General features: G+C 57.1%; 2 protein-coding genes and 1 long non-coding RNA gene across 7 annotated transcripts; 1 reads left to right on the top strand and 2 right to left on the bottom strand.

Annotated features, from left to right (window-relative positions):
• Positions 1-12,297: 12,297 nt before the first annotated feature.
• INAFM1 (InaF motif containing 1) lies at positions 12,298-13,248 on the bottom strand. Its single transcript, XM_023649993.2, has one exon. The coding sequence runs from the start codon at positions 13,067-13,069 to the stop codon at positions 12,638-12,640; it is 432 nt and encodes a 143-aa protein (XP_023505761.2). The 5' UTR covers positions 13,070-13,248; the 3' UTR covers positions 12,298-12,637.
• Positions 13,249-13,594: 346 nt separating this feature from the next.
• CCDC9 (coiled-coil domain containing 9) lies at positions 13,595-27,011 on the bottom strand. 5 transcript variants are annotated; one of them, XM_023649989.2, is made up of 15 exons: positions 26,884-27,011; positions 24,858-24,931; positions 24,601-24,705; positions 22,857-22,958; positions 22,430-22,678; positions 20,708-20,791; positions 20,449-20,622; positions 19,726-19,907; positions 17,497-17,543; positions 17,262-17,394; positions 16,742-16,832; positions 16,264-16,654; positions 15,852-15,944; positions 14,834-14,883; positions 13,595-14,292 (listed from the first exon to the last, which is right to left on the bottom strand). In XM_023649989.2, the coding sequence occupies exons 2-15, from the start codon at positions 24,858-24,860 to the stop codon at positions 14,275-14,277; spliced, it is 1,722 nt and encodes a 573-aa protein (XP_023505757.1). In that variant the 5' UTR covers positions 24,861-24,931; positions 26,884-27,011; the 3' UTR covers positions 13,595-14,274. The 5 variants fall into 5 exon arrangements, with proteins under 5 accessions (XP_023505757.1, XP_023505758.1, XP_023505759.1 ...); XM_023649990.2 differs by lacking the exon at positions 26,884-27,011 and adding an exon at positions 25,428-25,604; XM_023649991.2 differs by lacking the exon at positions 26,884-27,011 and adding an exon at positions 25,194-25,407.
• Positions 17,389-18,696, top strand: LOC138915744 (uncharacterized). The gene is made up of 2 exons (XR_011421930.1): positions 17,389-17,996; positions 18,316-18,696. It is a non-coding gene; the product is annotated as an uncharacterized lncRNA (long non-coding RNA).
• Positions 27,012-27,019: the final 8 nt, after the last annotated feature.

Below are 27,019 nucleotides of genomic sequence, written 5' to 3'. Positions count from 1 at the left end.
CTCTGTGACAATGACTCGGGTGACGGTATTTTATTTGGGAGGTGATCTCAGGAAGCAGGAGCAAAGACGTAGAGAAGTGAGTCAGAGAAGGGAGAGAAGCCAGTGAAGGGTGTGCTAACCCCGGGGGCACAGCTGTGGGCCACGGGGCTCAATCCTGATGGGACCTGCCAGCTTAAAAAGCAAATTCACTCATTATTTTATCCTCAGAATGAGTTTATTTGGGAATAGCCAAAAGAATTGCAATTTGGGACTGCATACTATGGCAAACCACAGGCAAATCCAGCAAACAAAGGCACGAAGCTGCTTTTATAGAGAAAAATGGGTCTGGAGGGGCTGCTCGAAAGGAAAGTCCATTGCAGGAAAGTATCAGTTCAGGGAGGCAATGGCTTCTCATTGGCTGAGCTGCAGCGTTTCTCATTGGCTGAGCTGTGGCGTTTCTCATTGGCTGAGCTGCTGTGCTTCTCATTGGCTGAGCTGTGATATTTCTCATTGGCTGAGCTGTGGTGTTTCTCATTGGCTGAGCTGTGGCATTTCTCATTGGCTGAGCTGCAGCGTTTCTCATTGGCTGAGCTGCAGTGCTTCTCATTGGCTGAGCTGTGGTGTTTCTCATTGGCTGAACTGTTGCTGGGTGGGGAGAGAAATCTTCCTTCAGTAGTAAAGTAGTTGAACTTCTTGTTTGACGTACAAGCTCTGTCTCTTGCCGTTTGGTGTAACTGACCATGTGTGCTAGGGCTTGAGAGCTCCCCCTACAGGACTTCCTGACTCCAATTTAGTTAGGGTTTCCTATATTAATTTCCGCAGGACCCTTGGAGGAACCAGGCAGAACATGCCTCAGGATCCTTGCACTGAAGGCTGGGGAGGCTGGAGCATTGATGGAGTCACTCTATCCCCCTTTGGGTACTGGTTGCCCCAGGGGACATTAAATTTCCCCTCACTTTTTGGGTTGTGCCTGGAGTCCAATCAGTTGAGTAATGCCAAAGAAAACCATGCTGAGTGACAGGGGTGCTGAGTTGAGAGGCTGTCCATGTGCTGGAAACTGTCAGCCCCAGCTGCAGGTGACCTTAGGTGGGTCAAAGGGAGGTGGCGAGGGGCACCCATAGTGTCTGCTGCACATAGATGACCCTTGACAATTTTTTTTTACCATAAAATTATTTCTTGTCTGGCCAGAGACAGTAATTTTCTTTCTGCCCATATTTTTTTTTGATGAATAGAAATCAGTTGCTCTACTTCATCTCTGAATCAATGCTCAAAGAAAAATAATGTAAAACTATCAGGTTTAGGGAGCACTGAATTGTTACCTTTTCTGAAGGGTAAAATTGTCAGCAGGCCCAGGAGGCTCAGATATCTCAGTGAGGCTGGGAAGAAACTATACTCAATGAGGTGGAGCGAATAAGGTGCGTAAAACAAGCATAATAAATATCCTTAGAAAAATAAGGGAGGATATTGAAACTCTGGAGCAAGAAGAGGATGTCATGAAGTAGAGCTTAACTGGACATAAGGGATATGAGTGATGTAATTATTGAAATAAAGAATTCAATTGGTGGGGGCTGGCCCCGTGGCCGAGTGGTTAAGTTCGCGCGCTCCGCTGCAGGCAGCCCAGTGTTTCGTTGGTTCGAATCCTGGGCACGGACATGGCACTGCTCATCAAACCACGCTGAGGCAGCGTCCCACATGCTACAACTAGAAGGACCCACAACGAAGAGTACGCAACTATGTACCGGGGGGCTTTGGGGAGAAAAAGGAAAAAATAAAATCTTTAAAAAAAAAAAAAGAAAGAAAGAATTCAATTGGTGTGTTAAATGGCAGAACAGATACAGCTAAAGAATAAATGAATGAGATGGAAATATTATCCCAAAAGGTACTCGTAAGGGACGGAGAAAGAGAGAGAAACTCTAAGAAAAAATGAAGATATGTGGATGGTATAAATAAAAGTTCTAATTTCTATCATATAGAATCTCTCCAAAGAAGAGAAAAGAAAGAGTGGCTAGGACACACCATGAGAAAAAAATATTAACTAGGAATATTATAGCTAATATTGTTATTAGAAATAATAACTAAGACCATTAACCAAGAGCTAAAGACACGCTAGTTCCTGCTGAAATGTTTACTGCATGACGAGCAAGATCGATGCAAGGGGGAAAATAACAAACCCGATAAATATTAGTGAAATATTAAAATATCAAAGAGCTGGAGAAAATCACAAAAGTCTCCACAAGGAAAAAAAAAAGAGATTACTTATAAAAGACTAAGAACCAAATTGGCGCCCAACTTCTCCCCAGCAAATCGGGAGGCAGAGATCACGGAATGACATCGTGCTGGTGAACCGCACGTCTGCACGTAGAATGTTGTAACCAGATGAAGGGTTATTTAACTGGAGGGGGATATTCAAAACCTCAGGACATTTGCCTCCTCTAGACGCTCTTTGGAAGAACTCAGGACAAAGAAGAAGAGGAATTAGTGCAAGAGGAAGGGACGAGTTGTTAGAAAGAAGGTGAGAAAAAGAAATAAGTAGTGACCACAAAGAGACATGCTTGTCCATACAAGTTTGGGTATAAAACTCAAGGGGATGTCAAAATGGGAGTTGCAGGATGTAGGCAGAGGGTGGGAGACGGACGAGGAAGCCGGGCTTGGGTTCCGGTCCAGTTTGGAGGGAGGATGTACATATTGACGTGACTCAAACCCAGATAGGAAAAAACTAAGTGTTAGCATTGCCCTTTGATAAGTTAAGAGAATCACCAAAGGGACTATATGGAAACTTTGAAAGCAGTAGCAGAACGATAGCTTATATACTTAGTGGAGGTGAGCGTAAAGAATTAAAAGAAAACAGTGAAAGAGCGTGGTATTGACGCCACAAGCAAAGGCAACAAAAGCAAAAGTAAACAAGTGGAACGACATCAAACTTGAGGCTTCCGCACAGAAGAGAAAACCATCAACCAAATGAAGAGGCGACCTACCGCCTGGGAGAAAATATTTGCAAGTCATATATCTCAGAAGGGGCGAATATTCAAAGTACATAAAGAACTCATACAGCTGAATAGCAAAGCAACAATCTGATTTACAAACAGGCAGAGGATCTGAATAGATATTTTTCCAAAGAAGATACACAGATCGCCAACAGGGACATGACAAGGTGTCAACATCCCTGATCATCCGGGAAATGCAAGTCAAAACCACAGTGAGCTATCCCCTCACGCCTGTTAGAATGGCCGTTATCAAAAAGACGAGAAATAACAAGTGTTGGAGAGGATGTGGAGAAAAGGGAACCCTTGTGCACTGTTGGTGGGAGTGTAAATTGGTGCGGCCACTGTGAAGAACAGTATGGAGGGTCCTCAAAAAGTAAAAATAGAACTACCATATGACCCAGCTATTCCACTTCTGAGTATTTAGCTGAAGAAAACAAAAACACTAATTCAAAAAGATGTCTGCGCCCCAACCTTCATTGCAGCGTTATTCACAATAGCCAAGACATGGAAGCAACCTGTGCCCACCGATGCATGACTGGATGGAGAAAATGTGGTATATGTATGCAGTGGAATATTATTTAGCCATAAAAAAGGAGGAAATCTTGCCATTTGTGACAACGTGGATGGACCATGAGGGCATTGTGCTAAGTGAAAGAAGTCAGACAAAGAGAGACAAATACTGTATAATCTCACTTACACGTGGAATCTAAAAAAAACAAAAAACAAAAAAGCCGAGCTCATAGATACAGAGAACAGAGTGGTGGTTGCCAGAGGCAAGGGGTGGGGGTGGACAAAATGGGTGGAGGGGGTCGAAAGGTACAGACTGCCAGTTATAAAATGAATAAGTCCTGGGGCTGTAACACACAGCACGGTGACTATAGTTAATAATACTGTATTGCGTATTTGAAAGTCGTTAGAAGAGTAAATCTTCAAAGTCCTCGTCACAAGAAAAAAAATTTGTAACCATGTGCGGTGATCGACATTAACTACACTTACTGTGGTGATCATTTCACAATATATACAAGTGTCAAATCATTATGTTGTACAGCTGAAACTAACATTACGTTATATGTCAATGATATCTCAATATTTTAAAAAATTGAGAGGGGGCTGGCCCAGTGGCGTAGTGGTTGAGTTCGCACGCTCCACTTCGGCGGCCCCAGGTTCGCCGGTTCGGATCCTGGGCATGGACCTAGCACTGCTCATCAAGCCATGCTGAGGTGGCATCCCACATATAAAGTAGAGGAAGATGGGCAGAGATGTGAGCTCAGGGCCAGTCTTCCTCAACAAAAAAGAGGAGGATTGGCAGCAGATGTTGGCTCAGAGCTAATCTTCCTAAAAAAAAAAAAAAGAAAGAGACCCCAGGGAGCTCTCTCGCTCTTTCCACCATGTGAGGACACACCAAGAAGACGGCCGTCTGTGAACCAGGAAGCAGGTCCTCACCAGACATGGAACGTGCCGACACCTTGGTCTTGGACTTCCCAGCTTTCAGAACTAGGAGAAATGAATATTTGTTGTTTAAGCCGCCTGCTCTGTGGTAATTTGTTACAGCAGCCTGAATGGACTCAGACAGCCATGTAACAAACGTCCCCAAACATTAATGACTTGTTGCTCGTGAGTCTCCAGGTCGCCTGGATGCACACTCTCACCCTCCAGCACCCTCCAGCACGTCAGCCCAGGCGAGTCCCACGGCGGCGGACGCTTTGCAAGCGAGCCAGCAGGAGACACAAGGGCGCTGGACACCCAGACTCAGAACCGAGCCGTCGCTTCTGCCACATGCCGCTGGTCAAGGCCGGCCCGAGCTCAAGGGGTGGGGAAGCTGACTCCACTCCTCGCGAGGAGGAACGAGAGAGTCACACCACGAAGGGCAGAGGTGGGGGGGCTCGTGGAAACATTTGCTTTACTCGTGTCACTAATGGACAGCTGGGATCCTGTCCTCTTGTATAAACGTAAACGTAAAGATATATGACTTGCAAGCCCGATTTCTGGTGGAAAAGGATGTCTTTCACAAGAGATCTGCGGAGTGTGTGGCTCGTGCTTCAGAGCAAGAAACAACCCATTTGGGATGGTCAGAGGGATGTTCTCAAACGGCCTTCCGGGCTCGTGGGAGGGTCACACGCCCCAGCCTAACTGAAGTTTGGTGGGGCTGTGTGCCTTGCCCCACAAAACGTGAGAAGAAGGTTATGGGTCCCTTCAGCTGGAAATTTTAAAGAACTAGTACACGCTTGACCATATTTTGAATTTCCCCTTGGCCACGGTGACGAGGCAGTAGCTGCTTCATCAGCCTGGGTCCCAGAGTGAAGACAACGTGCAAAACGTGGCGTCGAGCTCCCAGCTGACCCGTGTTGGACGTGGTCCAGGAGTAAGAAACAAACCCTTGTTTCAAGCGGCTGAGAACGGGGGGTGTGGGGCTACTGCAGCCTGACCCAGCTTATATTGACTCGTATGCCACTCTAGGTATTTTAAGCATAAAGAGACCTAAAACAGGGAATTCAGTGACTTGGAAAGTCATTGGGCACAACCACTATGGAAAATGGCTGGCGGTTCCTCAAAAAGTCAAGCATAGAATTACCACATGACCCAGCAATTCCAGTCCTACATATGCACCCCCAAAATTGAAAAGAGGGACTCAAATAGATACCCGCATGCCGGTGTTCATTGCAGCATTATTCGCAACAACCAAAAGGTGGGAAGAACCCACGTGCCCTTCTACAGATGAATGAAGAAACGAGACAAGTCTATGCATACAGTAGAATATTATTTGGCCATAAAAAAGGAATGGAGTTCTGATACTTGCTACGACATGGATGAACCTTGAAGACATTACGCTAAGTGAAATGAGCCAGACACAAGAGGACAAATACCAGATGATTCTACTTATATGAATTATCCAGAATAGGCAAATTCAAGGATGGAAAGTAGATTAAAATGACCAGGATCTGGGAGGAGGGGAAATGGGTAATTACTGCTTAACTGGTACAGAGTTTCTGTATGGGGCGAATCCATTTATGAGGGTTCCACCCTCATGACATCCCAAAGACCCCACCTCCTATACATCACCTTGGAGGTTAGGTTCCAATAGATGATTTGGGGGCAGGATACAAACATTCAGTCTATAGCAATCACCATGACCATGACATCATCACCATCGTGTTCATCACCGTTATCCACATTCCTATCCCCATCATCAACATCCTCATCTTCCTCTTCATCCTCATCATCATCGTGGCTGTCTTGGCTTGAGTTTCCTCAGAAGCAGACTCTGAGCCAAGAACTTGAATCCAGGTAGTTTATTTAGGAGGTGATTCCAGAAACCACAAGAGAGAAAGGTGAAGAAGGAAAGGGAAGAAATCTAATAAAGGGTGTGTTCATGAGTAGATCGCTGTTGGGGTCAAACAGGGTTGAATCCCACAGGGACCACCCAGGAACCCAAGAGGAATATGCCTCAGAATTGTGTCCTCGTAGGATGGAGAAGCTGAGCATTTGTCCGTCCACACCCACCATCCCCAGGCGGAGGATTCCCCCCGGGAACATGGCTTCACTTACATGTTGCTGCAGAACCAGCCTCAACCAAAGTAGCTTTAAAAACATTTGTATTCCCACTCATGGTTCTGTGGATGGACGGCTGGGCGGTTCTCATTCGGTCACACTCAGACGTTGGCTGGGCTACACTCATTCAAAGGCTCGACCGGGCTGGATGGCCCAGGTGGCTGGCTCCCAGGGCCGACCGTTGATTCCGGCTGCCAAGTGGGAGCAGAGCTGGGATTGTCAACCGGAGGCCTCCACGTGGCCTCGCCACATGGTTTGGGCTGAGAAGCAAGATGAGCAGTGAAATGGGTACAGCTGAGAGTCCGACTGCCTGGGTTTTCATCCCCCCACCCACTCAGGTTTGAGCACAACGTCCAGGTCCTCCCATCCCCACCCCTTTTGGTGGCTTAGGCTGGGACACAACCCCCCCGTGGCAGATTAGATTACTCTTCAGAAGTCTTCACTCCATCTGCCGTATCTCCTTGGTGGAACGTGCTTTCTGCCCCTTTATACTGGGCTTGGCCATGCGATTTGCTTGGCCAATAGAATGATGGCACAGAGGACACAAATAGAGTCTTGAAATGTACCTGTGCGGCTGGGCTCACACCTCACCATCACCATTGGAAGAACATTCCTGAGATAGCCCGCTGGTCCCAAGCGTTGGACACACCTGCCAAGGCCAGCCAAAATCGGCAAGCCACTCAGCCACGCCCAGCCCCAGTCAGTCAAGTCGGAGATGACCTCAGACATACGGGACAGCCCAGCCAAGATCAGGAGAGTCATCCAGCCACAATCAGCCCACCCTCAGCCAAACCCCAGATGCATGTGCTAAATAAATGCCCATACGTGTGCGTCACACACAGACTTTGGTTGTTTGTTGTCTAATGACGGTTAACCGATGCATTACCAGCGGTATATCCACAAACTCATCATCGTTACACACTTGCAACGTGACTGTATGACCGCCAGATTATTTTTCCTTCACTTATGATCCATGGACCACATAGCAAGATGGTGCTGGCCAAAATAGCCAGAAATTGTACTCAGAACCAGATGTTAAAAGCAGGTGACTGGAAAGCTAAAGGCGATTTTGCTACATAAGTTTCAGGGCGATGTGGTTGGTGGGTCAACAGGCCTGAAAAGCTTGTGCTCAGGACTTCCCATGAGTCGGCTGGACTTCACCGAGATTTTTCCAAAGACGACTTGTGATATTGCAACAGATTAAATGCAGAAGTAGCTGTGAGAATCTGGTTGTCTTCCACAAAGCCGAACATTAAATATTCTCAAAAATGTAAAATAATGCCACTCTTCTCATTAAATTTTTTATTTTGGAAAATACAGGACTTCTCATTTAAGAGGTTATTTATGCTCAAACGCAATGAGTTTCCAAGTGGCCATCGACAGATGCATGGATAAACCAAATGTGATGTCTGTGTGCAATGGAACATGACTCAGCCTGGAAAAGGAATGAAATTCTGATCCTTGTTAGAACAGGGATGGGGGCTGGCCCCGTGGCCGAGTGGTTGAGTTTGCACGCTCTGCTTCTGCGGCCGAAGGTTTCACTGGTTGGGATCCTGGGCGCAGACATGGCACCGCTCATCAAGCCATGCTGTGGCAGCATCCCACATGCCACAACTAGAAGGACCCACAACTAAAATACACAACTGTGTACTGGGGGGATTGGGGGAGAAAAGGCAGGAAAAAAAAAAAGAGGAAGAAGATTGTCAACAGTTGTGTGCTCAGGTGCCAATCTTTGGCAAAAAAAAAAAAAAGAACATGGATGAACCTTGAAAATATTATGCTGAGTGAAATGAGCCAGACGTAAAAGGACAAATACTGGATGATTCCAGGCACGTGGACTAGGCAAGTTCATAGAGACAGAAAGTAGAATAGGCCTTATTGAGTTAGGCAGGCAGAGGGAATGGGGAGTCTGTTTAATGAGGACAGAGTTTCAGTTTGGGAAGATGGAAAAGTTTTGAAGACGAATGGTGGTGATGGTTGCACCACAATGTGAATTTACATAATGCCCTTAAAACTAGTTAAAATGGTAAATTTCATGTTATGTGTATTTTATCACAATAAAATAATTTCCCAAAATGCGATCGATTTATAATGATTATTTTTAAGTGAATTAATATTTTTTTTTAACTCAGTCAATTTTATTACTTAAATATTGAGGGATATAAGCCACAGACACAAACTCTTTGGGGTCCTCAGTGGTTTTTAAGAGAGTGAAAAAATCCTGCGACCAACAAGTGTGAGAACCTCTGCTCAATGCACACCCCAGGTGCTTCTCTGCAAGGACCTGAAAACTCCCGGGAATTAAAAGCAAAAATGTACATAGTTGCATTTTCTTCGGGCCAAAGTGGGGAGGCGACCTCTAGTGGAAGGACAAGGAATTGCTTGACAGCGCAAAATTTCTCTGCTGAGCGATTTCGCAAGAGTCCGCTGAAATTCGAAAACCGAGGCAGAGACGGCGGCCTGCAATGAGGCGCAGACACGATCAAAGACACGCTCACGCTTACACACAGTCTCTCACACAAACCCACCTAGGAACACTCACAGAGATCCTGACACACGCACCCAGAGAGACACAGCTTCCCACGTGGACACACGCTCATACAGTCAACACCCACACGGGCACACTTCCACAAACACAGACACACACACAACATGAACGATACGGTATTATTCACAAAGAAAACTTCGTGAATGAACGTCATTCTCTATTTTTTTTAAAAAAAATCAGCATGGAAAATGAGTTTCTTCCCAGAGCCATTAAATAAATGTTGAACAAATAATTAAGAAGGATCTAGGTTTGGCAGCATGCCCAACTACAGGTCCACAGTCCCTTAGCTGAAGTCTTTGGGGACAGTGGCGTTTCCGAACTCAGAATTGTTCCAATTTTAGAAGGGTAATTCTGAGCCGATGCCACATATTATGTAACACTCCTGGGGGGGGGGGGGGGCGAAGTAGTCCCCTGCCCATCAGACCTATTCATATATTTGCAGTCAAATGTGTGAAAATTCACACCAAAGGAAATAAATGAAGAGTGTAAATAACTGATATTACTTGATTTGCCACCACGTGAGAGCGGGCCAAAATCATCCCCCAAAGAAACACCTTTTGCCTGTCAGAGCTTTCTGGAATTGGGAATGTCGGATGAGGGATACAGGATTCTGGGAGCAGGCCCCTCGCACGTGCCTCTGCATATATTCCCGCCCTGATGGTAAATCTTCCATCCCGGGGTGGGCGTGCGGGGGGGGGGGGGGAGGGTGGAGGCGGGATCCAGGAGGACGGCGACTCTTCAGCGCCCCCTCCTGGCGGGCCCGGCCCTTGCAGGTGGGCTGCAGGGTTGGGATGGCTACCTGCTTTCCACTCGCACGGGCATTGGGTCCCGGGCTGTCACGTGACCGCGTCACTGATCCAATCAGATTGAAGGACAGCTCCGGCTCACCCGGAGGGACCAGGCCTCCCCAACGCCCAGGGATGGGGATGCGGAGCTCACGGGCGCCCGGTCCGTGGGCCGCTTGGGGATGAGGCCGACCCTGGGCACAGAAAGAACTAGAAATGGTTTGGGTCCCATTGGGTGGTGGCCACCGAAGGGCGCTGCTGATCTCCCTTTAAGAGACCCTGCTGCTGAGGGCACAGCTGTCTGACAGATGCACCGCGTTGGTGCCAAGGCCGTGCCTCCCTTGGGCAGCTCCCAATGACAGACACAGCGGGTATTAGTGCCAGCCTATCGCCCCTGGCCCAGGACTCCTCTGATGGGCGACCTTTGCTCCAGGGCCCCCATAACACCCGCCCCCGCCTTTCTCAGAGCTGTGTTCCAGCCTGAGGCTCCTCTGAGCCCGTGCCCCCTTTCCCCTCCCCTTTCCCAGTTCTCGGACCCCCGGATGCCTCAGGGCCTTTGCACTTGCTGTTCCTGCTTCCTGGAGCACTATCCCCCTAGATCTGTATGCCCTGCCCTCACTTCTTTCAGCTTCTATCCAGGAACCAGCAACTCCCTCACTCCCCGTCGCCTTTACTCTGATTATTTTCCTCCTTTGTGCTTATTATCACCTGACATAACACATATTTAAGTTTTTCTCATCCTATTTCTCTTCTGTCTCCCCTAACATGTCAGCTCCATTGAGAGCAGGAATTGTTGCCTCCTTTGTTCACTGCTGTGTCCCCAGTGCTTAAAATAAGGCCTGGCACATAGTAAATGCCCCAAAAATATTTGTTTTAATGAAAGGTTGAGAGCGAGCGACCAAAACAGAGACTGAGAGGAACAGGAAGAGAGACAAAGAAAGGATAGGAGACAAGGGAGCCGGGGAGGCTGAACTAAGGGAGGAGGGGGGAAGGGGGGGCAGGAGGGGAGCCAGTGGGGGGTGTCTGGGCAAGATGCGGGGGGAGAGGTGGAGAAGGGAGATGGAAGAGAGAGCGAGCTGGGCCGGCGAGCGACAGAGCTGAGAGTGAGTCAGAGAGAGGAGAGGGAGGGACAGGGACAATGCTGAGAGACAGAGACACAAACACAGAGAGACGGAGACCCAGAGAGCAGAAGAGCAACCGGGAGGTCAGGACAACCGGGGCTGGGAGAGGAGAGGAGGAAACTGGAGAGAGGGGGGCCCCGCGGGAACGGAGATGGACTCCCTCCCCTCGTCTCACCACGCGCCGCTGTCCGGGGCTCCAGGCTCACTTGACATCTAGCCCTCGGGATCCCAGCTGTGGTTTTTAAAGCCCCGAGAGATAGAGGAGATACGCGACGCTGCTCTAAGGAGGTTAGGTCCCTAGTTGCTTAAATCCTCAGAGAAATTCCGAGATAAATACTATTATGTTCATTTTATAGGACCAGTGAGGTTGAGTAACCGGCCCAGAGTCACAGAGCTACTGAGAGGAAGAACTGAGATTTGAATCTGAGCATCCTGGCCCTGAAATCAGCGCCCCTAACCACCACTGATGCTATCTGTGAAGGGGGGCTGGCTTCCTGAGTTCCCCTTCGGTCTGGGGTCACCCTCTGGGAAGTGGTGCTAGAGGAGTAGAGAGAAAGAGGGCCGATAAAGAGAGGGACGGACATTCCCAGCCCAGTCCATACCCACAGATGTCCGAAGGCGGAGGCTCAGCTTCCCCTCCTGGGAAACTCCAGTTCAAGGGAGGAGGCTGGGCAGGACAACCGCTTCCTGCCTGTAAGGCCCAGCCAGGCCTCAGTATTCGGGGCGGGAAAACGGACTCCACGACCTCTACCCCCTTCAGCAGGACCTGAGTTCCTCTGCCTCAGTTTACCAGCAGCATTGCAGCCTTCAAAGGCAGCGCGGAGCCTTGATAACTTCCTCCGTGATTTCCAGGGAGGCAGAGAAACCGCCCCCCCCTAAACCCCAGGAAGGAGGCCTCGTTCCCCTCCCCGCAGCATCCTGACATCTCAGCCGCACAGCCTCCCCCCTACACTGTGATCCAGCTAATCACAATTCCCAGAAGCCCCGTTCCTGCCCCAAATCGCCCCACCTCTGCTCTCGGCTCCTGTGCTGTGACAAGACACTGAACCCTGTTCCTCTCCAGAGACACTTGTCCTCTGCCCCACGCATGCAAAAAACTGGGAAGTCCTTCACAGTCTGACCACCTGCCTCAGCTACAAATAGAAATCCCCCCTCCCCATCCCCACCCCAATCTACAGAACGTCCATAGAAAAACGAAAAAGAGCCACCTAGGGAAGCGGAGAACTCACACAGACCACCCAGAGGAAGACAAAGATCAGACGCCAGGAAGGACGTCCCCTCACAATCTCGAGGGGGCCCCTCTGCAGACAACACGACAGACACAGCGCGAGGCAGCTGGAGCCGGAGTTTATTGCAGGTGGACATACGGATACAGAGATTCCGAGGAGGGCGGGCTGCGGGCTCCCGCTCAGAATCCTACAGAGGGAGGGTCAGGAAGCAGATGTCGGACGAGGTCTGCCAGGTGGTGGAGGACCCGGCCTGACGGCGGCGGAGCTGCGAAGGGCGAGGTCCCCAGCTGGCTCCCCATCGACCCCATTCTTCAGGATGACGGCTCCGGAGATGCTGGGCGATGTCACGAAGCAGCAGCCCGGGCCCAGCGGGAGCGGCGCATCCGCGGTGGGGGCGCCGGGCTCCCCAGGGCCGGCGGTCCAGCTTGAGTGGGAGGGAGGGTTACCCGGGTCCTCGCCCCCCCGCGGCCTCCGGCGTCTCTCCCGGCATCCGGCGGCTCGGGCGGCGGCTGGGGTCGCTGCGGCGGCGGCGGCGGCTGCGCGGCAGCTCGAGCAGGGGTCGGGGCCCGCCGGGGGCGCCCAAGAGGCAGGAGACCGAGGCGGCGGCGGGCGGCGGGGCGGGCGGCGCGCCCGGGCGGGCGGCGCACGGAGGGAAGGGCGCGCTAGGCGGCGGGCCGGCGGGGGCGGCGGCGGCGGGCCGCGCGGGAACCCAGATGAGGCCGTAGTAGACGGCGAGCAGCACGGCGGCCAACGAGACGCAGAGGAAGTAGGCGCAGACCGGGGCCAGGCGCAGCCAGCGGCCCCGCGGGGCCTCGCTCAGCCCCGCGCCGCCCGGGCTCTCGCCGCCGCCGCCCACGCAGCTCGGGCCCCGCATCCCCGCAGCCCACTCGCCCCGCGCCGCGGCCCGCGCAGGCCCCGCCCCCGCGCCCTGGGCCCGCCCCTCCCAGGCCACGCCCCCGCGCCCTAAGTCTCCCTGCCCAGCCCCGCCCCCTCCGACAGGGCCACGCCCCCGAGCCCTGGGCCCGCCCCCTCGAGGGCCGCCTCCGCGCTCTAAACCACCCTCGCCCAGCCACGCCCCCGCCAGCGTGGCCACGCCCCCACCCAGGCCCGCCCCCTCGGAGCACCACTCCCCGCTCTAAATCTCCCCGCCCAGCCCCGCCCCCGCCAGCATGGCCACGCCCCCGCGCCCCAGGCCCGCCCCCTCCTCAGCATCCGGCCAACCACAATCAAGCTAAGGCTTAACCACACCACCCCCGACCCCGGCCCAACTGGGCTCCGGCCCCGCCCCCGGGCTGCAACACTTGGCTTTTCCTCAAGCGCAGGTCTCGGCCCAGCCGCCTCCTGCCAGGCCACGCCTCTTAAATGCAAGCCCGCCCCAGCGTGAAGCCCCACGCTCCTCTTTTTCTGGTCTTCTTCCCGCGCCCTAACCCCATCCCTTTCGGGATTCAGATTTCCTCCAGGCATCTAGCCCCACCTCCTAGCCCAGCCCCTCGCTAGGCTCAGGCCTCGAAAGCCCCGCCCCAGCCGCAGCCCCGCCCCATCCTAATTTGCCTTTCTACTCCAGACTCTACTCCAGCACTCGATCCCGCCCTCCTCTCCCTCTGGCCTCACCCCTCTCTAGTCTAGAACCCACCCGTCTCCTCCTCCTCACCCCAGAAGTTCCAGCACCGCATCCTAGCCACGCCCTCTGCCGGTGGCTGCGCGCCACACCAGCCTTAGGAACGCCCCTCTAAACCGGTCCCGTGGCCCCACCCCCATCCTAACGCCGTCCCGTCCTAACTCCGCCCACCAGGGTGCTGGCTCCGCCCAGGCACTGACCACGCCCCTCGCGGGACCTGCCTCCTCCTCTATGCTGGCTGTCCCAAGGTCCAAACTCAAGCCCCGGAGCGCCAGCTCCGCCCCACACCGCAATCACGCCCCTCCCCCAGCCCCCTCAATTTCTGCGTCTCCCTAGAGCCATGGGGGTCCGGAGTGGGCTCCTGGGAGAAGAGAGCACAGCCTGGAGCTGCAGACTAACCCCCTCCTGCCGCCCCCTCCCCAGCAAGGCGGGGAGGCTTCAGTCCCCTCCCGGCAGCGTCTTCAGGAATTCGGAGAGGCCTGCGGGAGGGGGGAGGGAAGACGAATCAGCGGGGCGGAGGAGGGCAGACCCCTTCCTCCCGCCTCTTCCGCCACCGACAAGCCCGCCAAGCGCAGCAGCCCGGCCTGGCCCCGCGGAATCACAGTTCAAGGGGTAGCGGAAGCGCCGCGTTTAATAGAGGCGGGCCGGTGGCCCACTAAGGCGAGTCCTTCGGGAGAGTCACCCGCCATCTGCCATGGCCCAGGTGTAAGCTCCTGGAGGCGGGAAACTCGGCCCGGGGGCTGGCACCGGGCCAGGCACTCGGGGGCGTCTCACCCATCCCGGGGCCACGGCGCCCCCCACTTGCGAAACTGGGCTATTGCCCTGGCCCCACCCCGGTCCCTGTCCCTGGCTCCTCCCCCCTTACATGTAACCCTCTCCCGGCTGGAGTGTGGCGGAAGCGGAGGACAGAGGAGTGAGGCGGCGCGAGTTAGTGCAGAGCGCGGAGGCCGCGGGCGGCGGGCGCGGTCAGCGGGCGGCCCCCGGTGGCGAAGCGGCCGCCACCACCTTGCAGAAACGCACCCTCTGGAAGTCGGTGATCTCCGCCGTCTCCTGGCCCTCGGGGCCCGCCTCTGGGGAAAGAAGGGGCGGTCAGTGGAGGGCAACCAGGCCCCCTTTCCCCCCAGGACCCGGGACAGCCCTGTCCAGCCCGGCCCCTCATCCCAGTGAGCCTGGCTACAGCCGGCCCGCGCTCAGTGGCTTCGGGGTCTCGGAGTCCTTTCCTCCCCGCAGCAGACCAAAGGAGCATGCACCCCAGCAGAACCCTGTACACATTCGAGAAAACAATCTGGGACAGCGAGATCCCGGTCACTTGCCCAAAGACAACGCGCCTGGGCGCCCCGGCCTCGCCCACCATCCCCCCACTGCCCTCCCCGTCCCCACCTCACGGGCCCTAAAGCAAACCTCCCTCATGCCCTCCTAGGCCCCCCGAGTTCTAACCAGACCTTCCTCTGCCCCCGAATCCTAACCCCACTCCTCGGCGGAGGTCCCTGGTACACAAGCGGGCTCCCACCGGTGGGCCGGAGAGAGACGGGGCTTCGGCCTCTCGCTCCTGAGTCTGCTAGCCCGACATTCTAACTGGGTCTACATTTTTATTCTTATTTACCCCACTGGATTACACCCCAAAACTCTAATCCCGCCCACAGCTAAAGCCACTACTGCCCCCCGCTCCCCGTTCTTACTTTTGATTCCTTTAAATCTCATCCTGCCCTTGGCCCCACCCCTTGAACCAACCCCTTACTTTTACAGGACTTTCCAAATCCCCTGGCCCCGCCCCCTCGCCCTCAGGCCCGGGCCACGCTCAGCTCCCAGCCACGCCCCCCGCCAAGTCCGCACCTTGGCCCCACCCCCTCGGCCTGCGCTCCGTTCCCACGGACTCCCGGCATTCTCACCTGGCCCCAGGTCCACTCCAGCCCACACACCCAGGCGGAGCCCCAGCTCCACCCCATCCTACTGCCCCCAAGCCCTCCTCCCCTCAGCCCCAGAGAAAGAGGGCGAGGAAGGAAGCAAGCCGCGCCCGCCGGCCTGTCCACTCCCCCACCTGGAGCTGCCTCAGACCCCTCCTCTTCAGCTTGCTGGGTTCCTGGGAGGCTGGGCCCGCTCTCCAGGCAGGCAGGGGCTGACTGGTCACCTCCTGGGGAAGGGGGAGGCCCAGTCAAGCCCCTCCCCCTCCAAACATCCCCCCACCCCAAGACAGAAGGCCCTGGGGAGGGAGGGGGGCTCAAGGACACACTTGGGGAATGTCATTTGAGGATGTGAACTCTTTATTGGGGAGGGGCTCCGAATGGCCCAGCGCAGGGGCAGGATCTGGGGCTGGGCATTCCCTAGCCCGCGGGGCGGTGGGGCACACGGGGGTCCCGGGGCCCAGCCCCCAGGGGCCCGCCTGCCCGTGCTCCCCTCCAGCACACACACAAGCAGCCAGCTTCATGCATTTCCGAAAGGCCAGGCCTCACCCGGAGAGAGAGCGTCAGCCGGGTGGGCGGTCCGGGGAGAATTCAGCTCCATCTCTTCGCCCCAGTCGGACACAGGCTGGTGGCCTCCGGGGGGCGAGAAGGGGCTGGAAGGCGTGGCGGGGGCCGGGGGAGGAGGCAGGGGTTCCTCGGGCCTGGACGGCTCTTGGTGGGCCTGCTCCCTGGTGGGGCTCCTGGGGGCCTCCGCCTCGGGGGGGCGGTGGTCGGGGGCTGGTTCCTCTTCCTCCTCGTCAGCCTCCTCTTCCTCCTCGATCTCCTCCTCGTCCTCACTCACGTCTTCCCATTCCTCGTCCTCCCCCTCATCCTCCTCCCCCGCATGCTCCTCCCCCTCGTCCTCCGGAGGCCGGTGGGCAGGGGCTGGGGTCTCCGGTGGCTGTGGGGGACACCAGGCAGGTCACGGAGAGGGTGTGGGCCCTGGGCACCCCCACGCCCCCTGCACGGAGACCACAGCCCGCCTTACCTTCACAGGCGTCTCCTCGGGGGGAGTGGGCTGTGGGGCCTCAGGGGCGGGGCACTCAGCCTCCTTCGTCTCCCAGCGGTCATCGTGGTCACTGGTGGGGACAGAGGAGAGGGTTGAGCTCGGCTGGACAGGAGGAAGGGGGTGCCCACCTCCAGCTCCTCCCCCAAGAAGAGCTGCCAAATTCAGCTTTGGGGGAGAGAGTGCCTGCAGGGTTTCCAGGTGAGGATCCGGTGGGCTGGGGCACAGAGGACACGGCGGGCTGTGTCCCCAGGTGTCAGGGACAGAGATGGAAGGGGGGCAAATGGCAGAAGAGATGGGTGGAAGGAGAGGAGGGGACAGATGAGGATAAAGCGGAGCCAGGCCCCACCCCTCAACCAAGTGCCTGACCCACAGAGACAAGGGCCAAAGCCGAGACAGGACAGACAGACGTCCCACGCATACACAGTCCGAGAGCCACCAGGGAGAGAGCCACACGACCCCGCTGGTGCGGTGCACACGCCAGGGGCAGGGGCGCCCCCACCTGTAGGCACGGGGGGCTGCCTTGGCCTGGGGTCGGCTGCTCTTCCTCTTCCTGCGGCTGACCTCGGCTTTGTGCTGAGACAGGAACTCCCTGAACGTGGGGGGCTTGGGGGGCCGGGCCCAGGCCTGGTCATCTGCGAGAGAACCCAGGAGGAGTTTGGGCCGGGGTGCAGCCAAACCACTGGCCACACCTGCCCCAGCCAGCTGCCTCTCCCCACCGGAGGCCGCCCACTCACCGTAGCGGTGGGGTGGGTCCACGGCAGCGGCTGGGCCATCCTTGAACCTGGGAAAGAGAAGGGAGAAGGGGTGAGCCGCGAGAGCAGCGGGAGCGAGAGTGGGAAGAGGAGGGGGAGGCGGGGGCCCGGGAGAGATGAAGATGACAGAAGGAGAGGTGGCCCACCAGAGGGGGTCCCTGATCCGAGGGGGACGGGACCAGGTGATGGACAGGGGGCAAATCTGACAGCGCTGTGACAAATTCAGAAAGAAAAGATGAGTGTGGGACCCTCCAGAACAAACATTCGGAAAGTACGTGATCCCCAGTGATGAAAAGAAGTTTCCACATATTGAGGTATGTGGGGAAGCCGTTCTGGTTTAAATCTGATTCGCCTCAACGTCGTTTTTCCCAGAGCAGCCTGACCCACGGCCCGCCACACAGGCACTGTCCGTCTGCTTCACACACGTCCCCACAGCAAAGCACGCGCTCAGGACAGGGATGACTGTCTCCCTCTCTCTGACGGTAAGCTTTTCTTCCCAGACAACCTGTGGACCTGCTAAACGGCAGCAAAACATCCCCTTGTGACTTTGGGGAAAAAAGTTGTATTCCCGTCATGCTTGATGTGTGTTCTTTGTTCTGAAATGGGATATAACCACACTGTAAACCACGCTTCTCCAGAGGGCTTTCTCCCCTGGGAAGAAAACACTTCCAGGCTAGTCCTCACGTTAGGCTCAATAAATAACACTCTATCTTTTTCTCTACAGATTGGTTATTGATTATTTGCATCAACACCAGCTTCCTGTCTGGCCTCATTTCCTATTATTCTTTCTTACCTCCCCAGCTAAGAAGGTTCTCCTACCACACGGAGCTTCTGCCTCAGGGCCTTGGCACCTGCTGTTCCTGGGACATTCTTCCCCAGATCTTTCAGTGGCTGGCTCCCTCATCTCCTTCAGACCTCAGCTCAGAGGCCTTCCTGAACCCTCATCTAACATAATCATATATTCTTAGATATATTACCTAAGTCTAAAACAACAGCCTCATCTCTCTCCATACTCTGCTTTGTTATTCTTCGCGACCTGATGTCAGATCTATTCATTGCCCATCTTTCCCACTAGATTCAAAGTTCCGTAAAGGCAGAAGTATTTTTTTCACTGCTGTATCCCCACCACCTAGAACCTTCCATGACACACAGGAAGGACTCAATAAATATTTGCTGATGAAATCAGTGCACACGTGCATTAATGAGACTGACTGCTTTGGGGACACGAGAAAACAATTACTTTCTCACTTTTAACCCTGAGAACATCTCCCCAAAAGCCTGGCCGCGGACACCTTAGAAAGATCAGCTACCCTATATGCACGAAATCTCTCTCATGCTTGCACAAGCTTAGCTCACAATCCAAAAATAAATGCTCGACCACCGGGCACACAGACAAGATCCTCTGTCTTTGGCAGGCGCCGACAACAAAAGCTAGAGGCGTGAAAACTTCCAACACAGCAAAGGATAGAGGGCGGCAGGAAAAAACCACAGCTGCCCATTTAAGACGGTGGTTTGTCGGCATCTCTGGTGTGGAAATTGGTCCTTCTGTCAAGGACGCAACGATGCCTTCGCTTTAAGTTTGACTGACTGGCTGTTTCCTGGGACCCAGAAGGGGACAGAGTCAGACTCGAGGACAACAACGCCACTAGGATAAGGTGTTTGGGTGGGCGGGGGACGGGCTGGAGGGATGAAGGGAAGAGGCAGACGTCTGATCACTGTGAGCAATTCTTCGTGCCCTCCCGCCATCAGAATTCACATCCTCGCCCTTCGCGATGCAGCCAGGACACAGTATCATCCATTAGCGTGGGCAGAGTCGCAGTGCCCGCCCCGGCGAGGCTGCGTCTGTCGGCCAAGACGATGGCAAAGTGTGTCCACTCTCCCTCTCGCACATCTGCCAATGCTATGACCAGCGCTTCCCCAGGCAGCTGCCCCCGCAGCCCGCACCCCAGAACCAACACAGGCGGCACAGAATGCACGGCCAGAACCTGTGTCGAGGAGCCACGCCCGGCTGGACCCACAGCTTCCTGTCCAGCCTGGATCAGCCGAACCCAGCTGACCCGTGAACACACGAGAAAGCAACGCTTTCATACGCCACAGAGATTTGGTGGCGGTTACGCGGGATTACCGTGGCCACGGCTAACGGATACGCAGGACAGGAAATGAGAGAGTGGAGGGAGCGAGAAGTCGCAGCCACGGCTGGAGGAGACTCACATGCCGTCGGTCTTCTCGGCATCCCACTCACGCCGCCACTGGCCAGTGGGCTTGCGGTGTCTCTGCAGCCGCTCCTGGTCGATCTTCTCCCGCTCCTGCTTCCAGCGCAGGTACTCCGACCGCTCCCGGCCCGTCATGGAGAGCGTCATGTCCCCAGCACCGCCCAGGCCGGCCCGGCGGCCCTGCCCCCAGCGGACAGGCAGTCAGGCCCTGTTCCACCACCCGCCCCTCCCGTCCCCCAGGCCCTCTCAGATGACACACGGTCACACACAGAGGGGGAGACAGGGCGGACATGAGAACCGGGTCTGCTCGCGTGCGCCTCCTCGGAGAGGCCACCCCAGATCTCTCTGTCCTCCACCCCCTCACCCGGCTGGAATTTTCTTCACAGCATTTGGCACTAGCTGACATCTTATTACATACTCGTTTATTTAGTTCCCACCAGAATAAACCACGTTAGGGAGGGGCTTTGCCTTCTTAACGACTCAGCCAGCACCTAACACAGCGCCTGGGTGCTGGCAGGTGCCTGGTAAACATCACTCACGTTAGGGACGAGAGGACACCACCAAAATGACAAGTAATTTAGGGGTCAAAGGCTAAGCCCAGGGATGCCACGCTGTGCCCTGCTCTGCCTCGCTCCCCACTGTGCCCGGCACACACCCGGTGATCAGATGCCACCGAGGCGAGAGGCTGGCTGCAGGACGGGACGGGCCAGGGTGCACCCACCTGCCGCTCCTGCTCGAGGCCACAGCGCACCCGCTCGAAGTCAGGGCCCCCCCAGTTGCGCCCGTGCCGGCGGCTGCCCTCCCGCCGGTCCCGCTCCGGCTCCTCCAGGGGCCCGTTGCGGCGCCGCGGGTCATCCAGAAAGTTCCGCACGGGGTTGGGCTCCAGCACGCCTTCCTGCGGGCACGGGGAGTGGGGCATTGGTGGGCTCCCCGGGACCCGGGCGGCTCGGCCCCACGGTGGGGACGCCCGCGGCACTGACCCGCTGGTTCCGCTCGTACTCCGCAATCTTCTCCATCTCCTCGTTCATCTTCTCAATGTTCTGCCGCCGCCGCTCCTCCCACTCCTGGGGCACAGAGACAGGGACATGGGTGTCAGGAACAACTCCTCACCCCGAGTGTGTGGCCCCATCTGTGCAGGAGAGTCAGCACCGCCGGCCTGGGCCCCTCTCCTGAGACAGGCCAGCTTCCAAGGCCGGCCCTTGGCTGGCGCCTGAGCATGTGGCTCTCCGTCTGTTCCCGTCAACAGGTAAAGGATACGGGGGGAGCCAGCCCTGATGGCCCGGCAGTTAAAGTGGTGGGGCGCTCCACTTTGGGAGCCCAGGTTCGGTTCCGGTCATGGAACCACACCACCCTTCTGTCAGGTGCCATGCCGTGGGGGCAGCTCACATAAAAGAACCAGAACGACTTGCAACTAGGATATACAACCACGCCCTGGGGCCTCGGGAAGGAAAAGTGAAAAATCAAGGATAAGGGGGGCTCACTGTGCTTTGCTTGTGTAAGCAATACGGCGTCTGCTGGATGCCCACTTTCCTTATGGGCTCTGGCACTGGGGTAGTACTAGGCAGAGGGGACCCACGTGCTCAGCCCCCGATAAACACCCTGAGTGCTAGGTCCCTAAGGAGGCCCTGGTAGACAATCCTTCACACATTAGTGTGATTGAGTGCCAGAGGAATTAAGCACAGCCTGTGGGACTCCACTGGGTGAAATTCCTGCAGACCTCAGCCCACGCGCCTTTTCCCTTTGCTGAATTGGCTTTCTGTCTTTCCCTGTAACACGTCTTTGCTGTGAATCTTTCTAGCAAAACAAGGAACCGGGGAGAGGAGTTGGGGACCCCCACACAGCACGGCTGCCACAGTAATGATGACAGTAATGACTAGGCAGATGGCTTGGTGGCCCGCCGTTCTCCCTTCCTCCACGGTAACAGAATTTTAGGCGAGCTCACGGCCAAGCAGCTGAGGACGGTTCCATTCCCAGGGTTCAGCACACGAGAGAGAAGGAAACTTCCACTTGATTTAAACCACGGTATTTTGGGGTCTTTGTGACAGCAACTTAGCATGGGCAAATAATCAATATCTATAAGTAACACTGGTGCTGACTCCGAGGGCTTCAATGCCTGATGTCGCAGAATGCGCGTAACACCCTCTAAATCTGATTATTATTCCAGTTTAAGAGTGAGAAGCCAGAAGCTCCCAGATGGGAGGCGAGCTGCCCGAGGACAGGGAACTGACAGAGCCAGGGTGACCCCAGGCCACGGCGCGCTCTAAGCCACAGGGCCAGGTAGCCACCCACCCTGCCGACCTGCAGGGCGGTGGGAGCAGCTACAACAGGAATCTCACCGCTCCCCGCAAATATATCCAGGGTGGGAGACCGACAGAGCGAGCGGGCACGTGCACTGGACAGAGTCCGCCAGACAGACAGACAGACAGACAGCGCCAGAGAGAGAGGAGCAAGAGCTGGACGAGCAGGGAGGGCGGGCCAGCACACAGCAGACGGAGCGACAAAAGGGGAGACAGAGAGAGAACACACAGCGCTGGTTCAGGGAGGAGGGAGGGGAGAGGGGAAGAGGATGGAGGGGCTGAAAGAGAGACAGAGATGCAAACAGACGGATGAACGGGAAGACGGTGCACTGAGAGGAGGAACAGAGAGGGACGAGACAGCGCAGAGCCGCAGGCAGATGACGCCAGCCCCTCCCCGGCCCCTACCTTGGATTTGCGGTCAGCAGCTGAGGCATCTCCGGCTCCGGAGAGATGAGGGGACCCCCTGCCCCGGCCCCTCCGGCCACGGCCCCCAGCTCCTCCTCGAGGCTGCTCCCCCGGACTGTCCTCCCAGCTGCGGGAGGCCCGGCCCATGCCTGCCCGGCCCCCCTGCTGGGGAGGCGTCCGGCCTCCCTTGCTGGCCCCTGGGGGCCGCGGGGTCCCAGGAGACCTCCGGGAGGGCCCCAGGTTCTTATCCTGGAAGCGGGGAGAGAGGAAATGTAGGGTCACTGGGACAAGGAGACTGGGACGCCCCAGGCCCAGAGGGCAGTGCCAGGATGGAGGCCACCCACAGGTCGGGGGCCACTGGGACGGCTCTCAGGCCTCTGGTCTCGAGTCTCCCGCCACCCGGCCTGCACCCCAGTGTGGAGCTCACCACCTCAACTGCCACATTCTCCTTCTCCACTGAGCGGCCCTTCCGGGGGGCTGTCACCGCGACGCCCTCGAGTTCAGCTTTCTTACGGTCCTCCTCAATCTCCTAGGAGCAAACAACAGACGTACGGGAGTGTCAGGGGTCCTGTGTGCTGGCTGGATTCCCACAGCCTCCTGAACTCTCCCAAGTCTGCCCCCAGCCCAGGCCTCGCCCCTGAGCTCTCGACAAGAAAGCTGGTCCCTTCAGCATCTTCCCGGAGACCACACCACACTGTTCACTTGCTCAGCACCCTCCTGTGGTGCCCATCTCTGAGCAAAAGCTGAAGGCTTCCCATTGCCTGTGGGGCCCTACAGGGCCTGGCCTCATTACCACCCTGACCTCATCTCCCACCCTATGCCCCTCACTCACTCTGCCCTCCTCACTGTTCCTAGAACACACCAGGCTCAGACCTGCCTCAGGGCCTTTGCACCTGCTGCTCCCTCTGCCGGGAACACTCTTGCCCCAGAGATCCTTCAGTCCTTCACCTCCTTCAGGGGTGTCCTTGAACGTGTCCCCTTCTCAGGGAGGCCTTCCCTGACCAGCTTACACAAACCAGCTTCCTTGCCATTCTCTCCCCCACCCCTCGTCCCCTCCCTAGCATTATGTGTATTTTGCTTACTGTCTGCCTTCCCCCTGCAGCAGAACCTGCCCGAGGACAGGAGAGCGGTCTGCTCTGTTCACTGACGTATACCCCGGGCCGCCAAGGCCACCTGGCACACAACAGAAACTCGATATGCTTTTTTTTTAATGAATGAATGCATGAAGAATGAAGAAATGAAACCCACTCCTTGCCCCATCTCAGGGACAGCCCCACCACCTACTCTGTCACCTGTGACAGAGACCTGGCCCTCGTCCTGGAGCCTCCCTCGTTCTCCCCACCTCCCACCCCTGCCTGTCAGTCCTGGAGGTCCTCCCGACAGCCCTGCCCAAGGCCAGGCACCCCCTCCCCCGATGAGGTCCCTGCCTCAGCCTCCTCCTTGGTCTGCGGTCTCCAGTATCGCCTCCTCCCATCCACCACCAGCCAGCAGCCAGGGAAGCCCTCCTAAAAACCTCTATTGACCTGTCCCACTCCTGGTCAAAGCCCTCCATGGCTTTGACCAGTGCCCTCAAGAGACAGTCCCAACTCTCAGCCTAGCCCCTGCTGACCCCTCTAGGTCAACCTCCCACAACTGATCCTCCTACTTTAAGCTCCAAGTTTTTACACAAACTGTTTCCTCTGCTGGAAACATCTTCCGCTCTCCTCTACAACCGGCTAAGGTCGACTCACCCTTCAAGCCTCAGAATCAATCCCTTCCTCCAGGAAGCCCTCCCGAACAACCCACAGGCTGGGTGAAGAGCCCCCTCGGGGCTCCCACAGACCCCTGAGCACCCCCATCCCAGCCTTGCCCACTCTGGGTCATCACTGTGTGAAGACAGATCTGTGGCTCCACTGGACTGTGAGTCCCAAAAGGGCAGGCCCGGGGCTGTCATGGTCACAGCTGCATCCCCAGCACCACTGAGCACATGCCCAGCTACAGGGAAGACCCTGATGAATGTGTGAAAATGAATGAATGAACAATGGAATGAAGGAAGGCAGGCCAGGCTAAGGCCTTCCGCTTTTATCCAGAAAGCGATGGGGAGCCATGAAAACGTTTGAAGGAAGGGAGAGGTGAGAAAAACTCACTGCGGGGAAGAGGGGATGGGGTCTCCCAGGGCGGGGCTAGGGCACCTGGTAGCGCCGGATGAGGGCCTCGTTCTTCCTCCGAAGAGCCTCGATCCTCTTGTCCAGCTCAGCATCCTTCTCCTCCTTTGACTTCAGATCCAGCGTGGCTGACTGAGAGCGGGAGACAGTTGAGAGAGGGTAGGAAAAACCTACACCCACCCCTGGGCCCTTCAATCCAGGGTCTGAGTCTTGCCCCGGGGACAGTTCCTCCCAAGCCCCTTGCCCCACAGCTCAGATCCCAGAGACCCCAGTTTTCATCTCACCATTCTGCTGGCTGGATGGGGCCGGGGACCCGGCAAACCTCTCCTGCAGAATGTGGACACAGCACTGGGGGTTCCTGAGGGCAGAGGGAAGAGGAGGACTAAGGCCAACGCCTCCCTAGTCTGCTTCCTCGGGCGAAAGTTGTGGCCCAGGCCCTGCTTAGGGAAATGTCCAGCACTGCTCCCTTCCAAACGAAGATTCTAGTCCAGCCTCCACAGCCCTGTGCTGAGAGCTTTAACTCCGACCTCTGTCAAGAGAGCTTCAGATATAGCCGCTCCCCCAACCTGTACCAGAAAGTTCTAGGCCCACCTCCCCGTGCCCATTCTGGTGCCGCTCACATCCCCGTGCACAGCGTAGGTCCGCTTCTTTCCCAGGAAAGTTTCAGAAACGTCCTATAACCCCACATTCAAAAACAGTTCGAACTTCACGCCTATTGGCTGCCCAGATCCCCAGAGAACATTCTAAGCCAGGCCTCCCTCGGGGGTTTCCAAGACCCGCTTCCAGCATCCTGAGAAAAGTGATGCCGCCTCCCCGAACCCTTGCAAAAATTTCGAAAATGGGCCGGTACCCACTGGCTAGACCTCCCTAATGGATGCTCTCCCCGGCCTGCCCGCGGCTTTCCGGGAAAGAGCTCCGGCCTCGACCCGGTCGGGAACGCCCCGGGCTGCAGGGCCGGGACAAACTCTCCGGCCCGGCCTTTCCCGCCAGATTCCCCGGCCCCGCCCACACGCTGGCGTGATTAATCTGGCCCCGCTGCCGACTTTCCCAGCCAGCGCTCTGGCCCCGCCCCCTGGATCCCCGGGCAACAGTCTGAGCCCGCCCCCTCCGTCTCGCGTCATTACAACGGCCACGCCCCCAGCTAGCCAGCCCACGCTCTGGCCCCGCCCCCGATCTGCCCAGCCAAGCTTCTGGTCACGCCCCCTGGCTCCCGCCCCCGGCGCCCCCACGGTTCTGGATCTGCTGCTGGCTGCCCCGCCAACGCTCTGGACGCGCCCCTGGCGCCCACAAAACTTTCTGGCTCCACCCCCAGCACGCCCCGCCAGCACCCTGGCCCCGCCCCCTGGGTCCCCTGCAACCTCTTGGCCCCGCCCCTGAATTCCCGGCCAACGATCTGGACCCACTCCCAACTCCGGCAAAACTTTCTGGCCCCGGCCCCGCCGCCCAGCTCTCGGGGCGACACTCTGGCCCTGCCCCCAGCCCGGGCACAACTTTTGGCCCCGCCCCCAGCGATGTCCGCCAGCCCCGGCCCCGCCCCCTGGCTCTCAGGGCGACACTCTTGCCGCGACCCCATCGTTGTCCGCCGGCCCCGGCCCCGCCGCCCAGATCTCGGGGCGACCGACACTCTGGCCCCGCCCCCAGGGTGGTCGGCCACCACCCAAGCCCCGCCCCCTGGCTTTCCGGGCAACACTCTGGTCCCGCCCCCAGCGCGACCACAACTTTTGGCCCCGCCCCCAGCGTTGTCCGCCAGCCCCGGCCCCGCCCCCTGGCTCCGCCCCCAGCACGGGCACAACTTTTGGCCCCGCCCCCAGCGTTGTCAGCCAGCCCCGGCCCCGCCCCCTGGCTCTCCGGCCGACACTCTGGCCCCGCCCCCAGCCCGGGCACAACTTTCGACCCCGCCCCCAAAGGAATCCGCCAGCCCCGGCCCCGCCCCCTGGCTCTGGGGGCAACACTCTGGCCCCGCCCCCAGCCCGGGCAGAACTTTTGGCTCCGCCCCCAGCGTTGTTCGCCAGCCCCGGCCCCGCCCCCTAGATCAGGGCAACACTCTGACCCCGCCCCCAGCACGGGCACAACTTTCGGCCCCGCCCCCAGCTGCCCACCCACGCTGGGGCTGGCACGCCCGGCCCCCGCCCCCCGCCCCCCGCCCCGCCAGCGCCCCCGAGCTCCCCCTGTGGGCGTCCCGTCCCCGCCCCCCGCGGGGCGCTCCGACCCCGCCCCCGCGGAGGCTCGCTCCTCCGCCGGCGCCCGCCCCCACGTGGGGCGCCAGGCCCCGCCCCTGCGGGCGCGCTCCCGGCCCCCTCCCCCGGTCACCTGTCCCGGAGACCCCGCGGCGTCCGCGACTCCGGCTCCGTCGGCCTCGGCGTCCGCAGCTCCCGGGCCGCGCGCGTCACTTCCCGCCCGCACCACGTGAAGAGGGGAAATAAAGAGGGTCACTTCCGCTCCTGCC

This window comes from Equus caballus, chromosome 10 (assembly GCF_041296265.1).
Source record: "Equus caballus isolate H_3958 breed thoroughbred chromosome 10, TB-T2T, whole genome shotgun sequence".
Taxonomy (NCBI): Eukaryota; Metazoa; Chordata; class Mammalia; order Perissodactyla; family Equidae; genus Equus; species Equus caballus.
This window is presented reverse-complemented; position numbering and strand designations above follow the sequence as displayed.

Bases quoted from the DNA above. Each gene is read 5' to 3' on its own strand.
- INAFM1 (XM_023649993.2), bottom strand. From the start codon at position 13,069: ATGCGGGGCCCGAGCTGCGTGGGCGGCGGCGGCGAGAGCCCGGGCGGC.
- CCDC9 (XM_023649989.2), bottom strand. The intron at 19,908-20,448 runs GTGGGTGCACCC...CGCTGGGGGCAG, and splicing joins GCCTCGAGCAGGAGCGGCAG to GGCCGCCGGGCCGGCCTGGG. The intron at 16,655-16,741 runs GTAAGGCGGGCT...TGTCCCCCACAG, and splicing joins CCGAGGAGACGCCTGTGAAG to CCACCGGAGACCCCAGCCCC.